Source organism: Meleagris gallopavo, chromosome 12 (assembly GCF_000146605.3).
Source record: "Meleagris gallopavo isolate NT-WF06-2002-E0010 breed Aviagen turkey brand Nicholas breeding stock chromosome 12, Turkey_5.1, whole genome shotgun sequence".
Classification (NCBI taxonomy): Eukaryota; Metazoa; Chordata; class Aves; order Galliformes; family Phasianidae; genus Meleagris; species Meleagris gallopavo.
Window position 1 is genome coordinate 4,639,597 of NC_015022.2, and position 11,133 is coordinate 4,650,729.

At 40.8% G+C, this 11,133-nt stretch overlaps 1 protein-coding gene across 3 annotated transcripts; it reads right to left on the reverse strand.

The window, feature by feature from the left end:
- Positions 1 to 14: 14 nt before the first annotated feature.
- Positions 15 to 10,758, reverse strand: FAM81A (family with sequence similarity 81 member A). 3 transcript variants are annotated; one of them, XM_010717380.3, is made up of 7 exons: positions 9,915 to 10,747; positions 8,529 to 8,596; positions 7,421 to 7,514; positions 7,025 to 7,298; positions 6,186 to 6,304; positions 731 to 860; positions 15 to 134 (listed from the first exon to the last, which is right to left on the reverse strand). In XM_010717380.3, the coding sequence occupies exons 1-7, from the start codon at positions 9,920 to 9,922 to the stop codon at positions 24 to 26; spliced, it is 804 nt and encodes a 267-aa protein (XP_010715682.1). In that variant the 5' UTR covers positions 9,923 to 10,747; the 3' UTR covers positions 15 to 23. The 3 variants fall into 3 exon arrangements, with proteins under 3 accessions (XP_010715682.1, XP_019474951.1, XP_019474952.1); XM_019619406.1 differs by lacking the exon at positions 7,421 to 7,514 and having other exon boundaries at positions 9,915 to 10,738; XM_019619407.2 differs by lacking the exons at positions 15 to 134; positions 731 to 860 and adding an exon at positions 869 to 2,131 and having other exon boundaries at positions 9,915 to 10,758.
- Between the last annotated feature and the right edge of the window lie 375 nt (positions 10,759 to 11,133).

The following is an 11,133-nucleotide window of genomic DNA, read 5'->3' on the forward strand; positions in this document are numbered from 1 at the left end:
CGCCTCGGCCCCGCGCCGCTCGCTCACTTGGTGTCCAGCAGGTGGAGCTGCTGCGCGCTCTCCTTGTAGGCCAGCTTCAGCTTGGCTTCCTGCTGCGCCACCGCCTGCTCCACGCGGCTCAGCAGGTGCGATACCTGGAACACAGCGCGCCCTCAGCCGCCGCCTCACCCAGGCAGGGGAGGATCGAAAGGCCCGTTTTGCTGGCGCTTCCGACATGATTCAGCTTGGGCGGTGAAATGATGTGATGAAAAATGTATTGTCTCACAAGATAGAAATAGGAGTGCTGTGAGGACTGCTAACGAAATATTTCCCACAAAAGCAGCTGTGGCAGATTTACAAAGCATGCTGTTCAGTTCTACAAGATTCGTGACAGTACGTTGCTAGCACACTGCTGTGCCAGTATACTATACTGGGGCTTCCCACAGCATGCAAAAGGCAGCAGTGTAAGGACTTTTCCACTCAGACCAATACATTAACATAGCTGTGTAGCAGTACTCAATCTAAGGACTGTGTGCATATATAAAGCATAGAATCACCAGGGTTGGAGAAGGCCTCCAATATCACCCAACTCAACCATCCACCCAGCACCAATATTTCCCCACTAAATCATGTCCCTTTTTACCTCAGTGCCCCCAGGACCTTCCCCCATCTTTGAATCTGTGACCTCGTAGGCAGGAAAATAATTCACAGGAACGATAGCTGTTTGAGTTAGACTATAGCTCTGCTGTACCTGTATTTCTGTCTCTTTGATTTTCGATTCTAAGATCAATTTAGAGGTGTGCTGGTCTTTAGTTAGGCTCTGAAGTCTTTCATATGTGATTTTGTGCTCTGCAGACAGTCTGGCTAGCCCGGCATCACACCTGTTTGAATAAAAAAATACCAAAGCAATAGTTGAATAGAATGTAAGGCCCAGGCTTTTAAAATCACCCATTTTATATTAGGTATCTCTATGAAAGTACTGTCTGTCTAGCAAAACATTGTCTTATGAGGCTGTAAAAATGCTGATGTATCTCGCCCTATCCAGCAAGCTGCTCCAAAATGGGAATAGATCCCAAATACTTCATCACACTCCTGCTGTACTATGGTTCTTTTGGTACTGACGTGTAAATTGTGTCATTGTCAGAGTTGGGGAAATTGCATTAGAATTTCAAAGATGCAGGATTTCAATACCTCATTACTTCTGTTACTCTCCAGCAGATATCTGCTGTGGTGTGCATGGTTTGCCCTACATAGAGGCCTAAATAATTATGAAGATCATTTTTCCATTATTGTAGCCATGTTCTGCTAAGCCTTACGTTCTTATTTTTGTTTGCCAAATAACAGTACCCAATATAGAGAGTAAACAATGTGAGGAAAAGTTATGATTTAACTAGCACAGCCTGTATTTAGGTAAGGCTGCCATTTAAAGCAATTTTGTCTCACTAAAGACTACAAAATGCAGTACTGGCACATAATAATTACTGTTTCCTTTCTTCATGTTGGAACATTTCTCAACGCTGTAACATTTTCACAACAAATGTGCTATGGAATACGTCCATTTCTTACCGCATTTCAAAAATACTTTTGTCAAGGGGGATTTCATCTACAGTAATACAATAAGGACATAAACTGTGATGCAAAATAGAAGTACTATAATTTCAAGAGTGAGACTCCTGCAGAGTATGAGTCATGTATATTTATAACCACCAAAGTTACTATAATTGATCTATGAAACTGGTGGAGAACAGACAGTGGTTACAATGTAAGGGAGGGGGGAAGGGGGAAAGGCAGTAAATGGGACAAACTATGGCAGGTTAAATCATTACTCAAAGCCATGGCATGTTTTAACTTCTCTTAACTTACATTTCAGTTGGAAAGCTTTCACTTCAAAATGTGTTTTCAACACCTCAGTTATAGTTGTGTTACTGTAATTATGGTGGTATACCTTCAGTATCAAACTAACAAATAAAGCAAAATACCACAGATTATAAAACCTGTCATTTATAGTTTGGCAGTTCAGCATAGTAAGACCAATTAGTAGTATCTGTAAGAAGAGCAGCTTAGGTTTATACAGTGGTAAATTCTAGGTCTTACAATCAGGCAGCTTCTTTAGAAAGGCAAGAAAAGCCAAATGTCTCCACTTTGTTGCTATCTGAAAAAAAAAAAGAGGGATGAAATAACCTATCTATTCCCCAGAAGCCTGCGATCTCTGTGCAGGAACAGCAGAGCTATAGATTCTGCATAGCTGGCGCTGGCAGGTCAGACCCACCCTCCCTGTGAGCTTTGTACAACTGCAGCTGGCAGAGTGCAGCAGGCTTTTTGCTCACAAAGATCTTAAACGTGGTGCATCCCAGATGCATCAGGCTCATTTTCTCATGTAGGAAAATCTGCCTACATGTTATAAGTCGAGGGTGTCTGAAATGAATCACATCTACAGTGTATGTAAAAATTGACTATATCTGCAAAGTAGGCCCAGTGTGAACATGCATAACTGCCATCTCTCTGGTATCTGGTATCAGGCAGCCTCTGCAGACACCAACTTCTGTACTGACCGGATTGCTGTGTTCATACTTTCCAGACAAATGGTCTTAGTTCACAAGACATTCTGTAAAGATTTGATAAGGCAGTGCTCACAGGTTTAATGATCTTTTATCGCTAGAAATAGGCATGGCAAAGCTGTTTAATATAAAACTTGCAATGCCAAGGACAGAAGGTGAGAGTAATGGATTTATCGGCATATACATAATTTTCTGCTCAGTGTGTCACTGCTTTTAATTAATAGAGGCAGTTTCTGTCTTAATAGTAATTCTGATTCTTAGAAAAATGGACAGCATCATTCACACTGAACCCTGTAATAATGCTTCACAAAATCATCAGTAAATGATACTTAAAGAGGAGTGGTCCAGAGACATGAGCTGCAGTGTGGGTCCAGTCTTCTCCTGCTAGAGATACTAGTTGGCTCTCTGATGCAGGTGAGCTCAGCTGTGGGGTCTGTCCCAGCCACACTCCTCCAGAGCTGTGGGCAGTGTTGGAGCTGTTCCTCTGAACTGCACACGCAAGTAGGAATCTCTGTTTTCATAGCTAAAAGCTGCAACTCTCAAGAATAGAGAATTGCTCACTGATATTGACATGTTACAGAACAGCTGGTGTTAGGAAATAAATAGTACTCTTTCATACTGAACAGAATTTTAGTATACATGTAATCACTGGAATTGAAGCAGCCAGAATCCTGAGACTGATACTAAAATTCTTACAGGATCCGAAGGCTGAGATGTAGGTGATTTACCATCACTCATATACAGACTGAGTCATGGCAATTGTCCACGTGTATACTTCTATGCTTGTATACTTGGAGCTGTTGGAGTGGGTTATCAGAGACTAATGGAGTGCTGGAGTACCTCTCCAATGAAGAAATGCTGAGGGAGCTGGGCCTGTTCTGGAGAAGAGAAGGCTCTGGGGAGACCTCACTGCAGCCTTCCAGTACTTAAAGGGAACTTATAAGGAGGGGGACTGACTGTTTACACAGTCTGATAGTGATAGGACAAGGGGGGGGTCGTTTTAAACAAAAAGAGGTGAGTTTGAGATTAGATATTAGGAGTAAATTTTTCACTCAGAGACTGGTGATGCACTGCATGCTACAGGCTGCCCAGAAGAGTGCGGGCGCCCCGTCCCTGGAGATGCCCAAAGCCAGGTCAGATGGGACCCTGGGCAGCTAAGCTGGTGGCAGCCAGCCAGCCAGTCCACAGCAGGGGTTTGGAACTGGATCGGCTTTAAGGTCTGTTCTAAACCAGACTGTTCTATGATGCTAGCCTAGAGCAAGTGTGACTTACTTTGAGTTAAATTAGCCTACTTTCACTACAGCCTGAGTTGAACTTAGCACCTTGGCTATGGTCAAGAAGAGGAGTTAGCTGATGTACAGTAAGTTGGAAACCCACAGTAACTGGATCACGTATCTAAGGTTTCACTCTTCCAATTAATCTGAAAGCTAGCAAGACTAAATGCTGAAGTAAAATTACATTAAGTGAGTTTGTCTTATTTTATATAACAGATTTTCGGTAGAGTAATCAGAAATTATCACAGGGAAATTTTGTATTGCATATTTGTATAACACAAGAAACTCTAATCTTGATTATGATTTCCAGATATACCATAATCATTAATCATAGGAATACTAATGAATGAAGTAGAGTATGTTTGTAAATGAAGGCAAATAACCTTCGTTCACAGACCACCGCTTTAAATTGATGTATGGTAAAGGGAAACTTATTTCCTTCTCCACATAAGGAAAATACAGAGCATAATACTGAATAGGAGCTAATGATTAGAGACAATAAACTAATTATCTTATGGTAACGAATACAAATGAATCCACATTCATTGCCCAGTCTGATATAAGGGAAATTGATGTAATCTCTTAAAACGGTCAGATAAATTGTAACCCAGGCAGAATGACAGGGAGTTGCCCAAAGTAAATAAAGGAAGAAATCTTGGCAAAGACTGTGCTAGTCGACTGCTGCTCTCAATACCAAGTGCTCAGCCATGCAGGGCCATGGTGAAGCTCATGCTGGCACATGTTTATTTATGTGAATTCTTTATTGAAACCAAGCACATTGTATTTTGCTTCATAAGCTAATCAGTAAGTGCATTGCTCCACATAAAGGCCTGTCTTGGGTCACTTAATATTAAAAAAAAAAGGGGGACGGCGGGAAAAAGGAGGATGTGTCATGCCCATCCTCATGTGTCACAAGGATGTTCAGAGAGCTGGAGCACTCCTCCTATGAAGAAAGGCTGAGAAAGGAAGTTGTTTAGCCTGGAGAAGAGAAATCTCCAGGCAGACCTCATAGCAGCCTTCCAGTACCTAAAGAAGCCTGTGAGAGAGCTGGGGAGTATAGTGGTAGGATAAGGAATAATAGCTTTAAACTTAGAATAGAATAGATGTAAATGAAAAATACAGAAGAAATTCTTTCCAGTGAGGGTGGTGAGGTGCTGGCATTGCTGCCCAGAGAAGCTGTGGGTGCTCCATTCCTGGAGGTGCTCAAGGCCAGGTTGGATGGGCCCTGGGCAGCTGTGCTGGTGGGTGGTGTCCCTGCCCATGTCAGGAGTTGCAGCTAGGTGATATTTAAGGTCCTTTCCAATCCAAACCATTCTATGATGATACCATGAAGTTTCCCATTGAGTTATGTATGTATTTATATCAATTCTCATTTGACAAAAAATGCTTATCTAGTTCATTCCTGTTAGTAAAGGATAACTTCAGTGAAGCATAACTTAACAAAAAAAAAAAAGAACACATAATGACTGTGCTAAGCCTCTCCTGAGTATTCTTTATAAAACAGGCTCAGAAGTTACTGGGGAAGCTTAAAAACAATTGAACAATTTGAGGGAAAACTTAAATTCAAGGAAAATCCCTCCCTGATTATTTGTATAGGCTGCTATCACTAAATCAGTTGAAGTACAGGAAAAAAAGAGAAGTTATCTGTACATTATAGATAATAGGTCAAACTCAGGACAAGTATAATTCCAGTGAAGTTGTTAGCCCAGATATTCTAGGAGAGACCAGGTCCTTTTCCTGTAGCTGTGCTAAACCATCTTTTATGTTACACTTTACAGACACTGAGGCAAATGTACTTTGTGCCATCACCTACACATTTACAATTCAGCCTGAAGTCTGTGTAATTGCACAGCTGCAAGCTGGAGTTTGAAGCAGCCCTCAAACCTCTATTATTTTATAGCTGTCTGTTCTTTACACATCAGGTGGCCTATGTAGGTTTTAATATGGTTAACCAATAATTTCACACACATATTTCTACTTCTAAAATGTCTGCCAAAACGTGCAACTATTATGTTCTTTACAAGTGCAGATTGTTCCATGCCTCCTTTACAGTAATTTTGCTAATTAGTCTCAAAGACAAACTACAAAGACTGTCTAACCAAAGTACTTTTAAAAATTGAACAAAATCCAGATTTATATGGAATTTGAGGTCTCTTGTTAAAAATTAATCTCAAGAATTATGGGACATATTGTTTAGTTTAATATGTAATCCTGAGATGCAAAGGATTACTGTTAATTTTCTTGAAAACACCGAGCAAAATTATCCTGGGAATTTTGCCAAAGTAGAATTCAGCCCATTAGCATTGACATTCGTAATTCAAGATTAAAGCAACATTAGTTAGTCCCAAAAATATACGTCCATAATGACATTTACCTTGCCACTCTTCCACGAAGATCCCCTAAACCAGAAAGCTGCCGCATTTCCAGGCTCTTTAGGGTAGAATTTGTTCCATAGCTGAGATTGTCTCTGACACGTATCTGTTCTTGCAGCATCTACAAAGTATTCATATGCAAATACAAATTCAGTATGCTACGTTTAATGTACCTTTTAAATGTCACTCATAATTTTTCAGTATTTCAGTAAAATCAGGTATCATTTTATTACGACTTTAATAGAGGCTCGTACGTACTGATACAGGTACCTCCATGTTACTTAACATTTCTTATTCTGAAAGTCCACACCATAACCTATTACATTTTCAGTGGAATGAAGGTTTAAATATTAACATTTACCCATCAGTTTTTCCCACCACACCCATGTTGCTCATCAAGCAGAGGCCATGATTAGTCAGAAAAATGAGCAGTTGGGTTGGGCTGCTTGGTGTTGTCAGTGAGTCAAAGTGAAAGAAAGTTTAATACAGACCTAAGGCATTTCCTAGTGTTTATACAGCACAGTCTTTGAACTAGAGTTTAGCTGGGTGTTAGTACCACGTTAATTCATTTTGCCAAGGTTTTCCAGTGTTGCTTTTCAAAGCAAGCTCATTAGTACCACAAAGATTTCTGTGTTTACATGCTAATATCCTGTATTATTTTCATAGCCACTGGAGGAATTGCATAATTTGCAAACAGTTTTTACAGTTACAAAAACAATTTATAAGCTTACAGGATCTTTAGACCTTGCCTGAACTTTCTCATCCTGTGGTAAACTGTTATTAAATCAGAAGGACTAAGTAGCTGAAACAGTATTAGTCCAGTGAAAAATTCCTGACATACCTCAATGTCCCTGTTGAGCTGCCTCACGATGGCAGTTATGTTCCGGATGTGTTCTTCTAGGAGCTGCCTAGCTAACCGATCACCCCCCCCTTTGTTCTGCATTCTGTGCAGAGTGGAAACAATGTCCTCCTTGATGCGAAAAGCGTGTTCCACAAGCGCAGCCGTGGTTTTCTCATGGCTGAGGATTCTGTCCTCCAGCTGATCCACGAGGCTCGCAGATGCCAGCGGGACCGCTGTCAGCGCCTGGCTGTGCAGCGGGATGTTTCGAACCCGTCTGGTGGAGAAGAATGTTCAGATATGATTTGGGTCAGACACAAATCTCCATAGCATCTTTCTGCTGAGACAGTACGAGATTATCTTAGTGGCAGCACTGGGGAGAAACACCAAAGCACTTACAAAGGCCGGCTGCTACAGATGAATGGGTGTTGTTTGCTGCTGCCTCTGTCCGTACAAAGGCAGGTCAGGCTCTTTTTCCTACAGTTTAAAGAAGCTTTACAGAGACATAGGATCTTAAGAAGAGGACATTAGCATTATAAAGAGTTACAGTTCTGAACCATAATTTGATTAAGAACCCAAACCCAAGACCCTCTTACTGAGTTTCAGAAGTAATGCTTTTTGTCTCTACAGTTTTCATCTTTATTCAGGCTTAATCAAAGCAGAAACTGTGGAAGGGAGATACAGCAAACCAGAACAAGATTAAAAAGAAGTAGCTTGCGTCCATGCCTTTTTGCAGTCTATACAGCTGCCCTGTAATAGCATACAGAAGCTTGTCCTCACATGAACGGGACAGGAGGATACACAGGTGAAGAAACTGAGGAGAGACCAAAACTATGACAAGCTTTGCAGCCACAGAAGTCACATTCATTTTTATCCTTTAAAGCAAGCTCACATTTAGGTCTACGTTTTTCAGAAGAGCTCTGCACTACATAGCTTCCATGAAATCAATGGGAGCTCATGGATAATTGAAGTGGAAAAAAAAAAAGACTTTGGATGCATGCAATCTTTTCCTGTTCTGTAAAGAGAAAGGAACATTTTCAGAAGCCTAAGTAGAAGATAAAAGTTCAACACCACTTTGAAAGAGATTTTTGTTCTCGTAACTCTGTTATTCACTGTGTATAGTCCACATCGATTCTGCTAGTGAACCAGACTGACAATTTACTTTCACCCTAATAACATTGATAGAGGTATAAGAGGATAGTCAGCTCTGACTCTGAGCTTTCACATTTTCTCTATAGTTAGAAGACTTCGGTTTAAACATAGTACTTTTGGACTTCTATTTAATTAGAGTTTAAAGAATTTCATTCAGGAAATTTTAAGTAAAAGCTGAATAAGGAATTGTGATCTGGGCATGATTTGAAGGAGTCTACAGTATTTCAGCTTGTTTGCTTATGAAATTCCAAAGACCCAAGCTACAGCATTACCATAAACAAACAATTAAGAGAGGAAGAGAGGCACATAATACTCCACAATATGAAGATTTTATTTTTTACATTCTAGTTTGTACCTTTCAGAATGGGCGAGAGTTGGGAAGATTGGGCTTCGTTGGGCCATTTTCTGGTCAATAATTTATGTCTGTTGAAAAAGTACACATTGAATTATTTAATGGTTTACATTTGGCACTGAAATGACTTAATGCTCCTGCTGAAGTGAACCTCCAAGTAAAGTTTAAGATTACACTGACAGGTCTGATCTTGGAGTTTAAATATTGCTTATAGAATAAATGCATATAAAAATAGATATAAAGGAACAGAATAATGGAAACTAAAACCTTCTAAAAAGGTTCTATAGTGAAAGTGATACTCTTGCAAAAGGCACGGTTGACAGCTTTAAAACTGAAATCTGCTCAACCAACAGAACTGGTTTGGCAGGACAGAGACAAACTTCTTGTCCTAGATCTGTCTGCTGGTCCCAGACACCATTAATCAACAAATACAAAAGTGAGAAATGAGGGATTATAGTAAAGCTTAGGAATGCATTGGCTAGAGAATGACATGAAAATTCTTCATGACAGCAAGTTACTGTGGGTAAGGTGTTTTTCAGAAAACCTCAATAAAATGTTAGAGATCAGTGTAGATTAGGAAAACTGAATCTTTTATTCATTTATTTTTCAAATCTCAATGTCCACACTTTATATAGTAAATTCTTATGTAGTCAGACTATAAATTCTGTTTCAATTTTTAGATGTAGCCAGCCAGACTGTGGCAGACATTGCAGCAGAGCAGCTCTGTTAAGAGCTTCAAAAAGATATTTCAGGTATTTCACTGTGAGACCAGGACTGGAGCTTTGCTCCATTGTCAGAAATTAAAATAATAAAAAAAAGCTTATAGACAATATCAAATCCACCTATTTCACCCCATACAAAGCAAATACATATTTTAAACTGTAAAGATGGCATGATTGAGCATGGCTGTCCTATTGGAGGTCTGAGCCTAAATGCTTACTGAAAACTAAAGTCTTACGCGCAGAAAGAATTTTGCAGTTGCTAATGCAATATGTTGCACAAACAGAGAGGACAGAATGGGTTTATTGAAACAAAACCATACAATTTTAATTGTAGAAAAGTAATAGAACTGTTCTCCAAGATCTCAAAATTCCAAGCATGTTTGTGCTTCAGGAACTTATAAAAGCACTGCCTAAAAAGAGAGCAAACATTGCCACTGTATGCATGTTCTATTTATAGCACAGTGCTTCAGAAACTACAAATTAGAAGAAAAAAAAAAAAACAGTTTGAATAGAGGCTGAGTTGCTGAGCAGCAGTAACACAACTGTAATTCAGAAGGTCTGATTTCAGTTCCTTGCTCGCTCTCTGATCCTGATGCCTTTGGATCAGTTATTTCCATGCCCAGTGACTCAGTTTCCCTTTATGGAAAACAGAGATTATAGCACCTACCTCTTCATTTAGGTTCTTGCATGCCTGCAAGTAGAAAGCCCAGTACAAGAGCTGGGTATCATGGTGCTGGCTTCTGCATTCAGGATTGCACTGCACTGGCCCAGGCCCACTGTCTGTTCATGCACACAGTGCTCCACAGGTGTTCAAGCAGTGCCTGGCTGTCCCACGAGGTCACACAGCAGCCTGAGGAGCCCGAGCTGCTAGCTCTGAGCTCTGAGCTCCTCGTGCTCTGGGCCACAGCACAACTCACTGATCTTGGTGCAGTGCAGGATTTGAACACAAAGCTATGAACGTGGGAATATCCCACTGATTTAGGTAGAGCTATGCATATCACAGCAGCAAGGCACTGGATACTACCTAAAAAAAAAAAACAAAAGATCAGATGTTGGGGACTGTATGTCTAGTGATGTCTTAGTGAAACACTCCTTATAAAAAAACAGCAAAACAGGAAATCCACAACTGAAGTGCTTTCATCTTAGGGCCTTTGGTACACATTTCATACCAAATGACAACCATTTTTGGAGCACTGGAAGCACAGGATTGCATGAAGATGTCACTTTTTTTGCCAGACTGCCACTAGACAGCCAGCAGAACGTGGGTGTCTGCGGAAACAGTGTGCACAGGTGGGCTTCCCAATCTTTCGTTAATTTGAGCACATCTCTCAGTACATGTGGAAATCTCAGAGCCAATTGGCAGCTTTCTTGATCTGACCCAACATCCTGAGGGGATGTACCAAGGTCTTGTTCAGCAGTTGTACAAAACTTTATTGCAGTTTGGAGGTATTGCAGTTAACAGCTCCACAAAGCTGTCAGGACTGATGCCATATTTCTTCTCATTTAGCCTAATAAAAAGCAAATCAAAGAAAAAATAAACGTTCCAAAGTCTAGAACTGGGGAGTGTGATTTCACATGGCTCCCAATTAAATGGTGCTAAACTGGGATCAGCTTAGATACAGCCTGAAATACAGGCTTTAAGTGCATGGTTGTCACTGTAAACGGTGCTGCCTCCTGCTTCATACCGCTGTGGCCATTTAAATCGCAATACGTGAATCCGGTACTTTTGGAGCGATTAAACTGCCGGCTATTCCAAATGCACTTGTCACGTCGACACGAGAAAGGGCGATTTTCCCTGTGCCGCCGGTAGAGATGCGAAGCACAGGGGCAGAGCGGCTCGGCACCTCGGCACCGGGCACACGGGAAACGCAGCCGCGGGGGTGCGC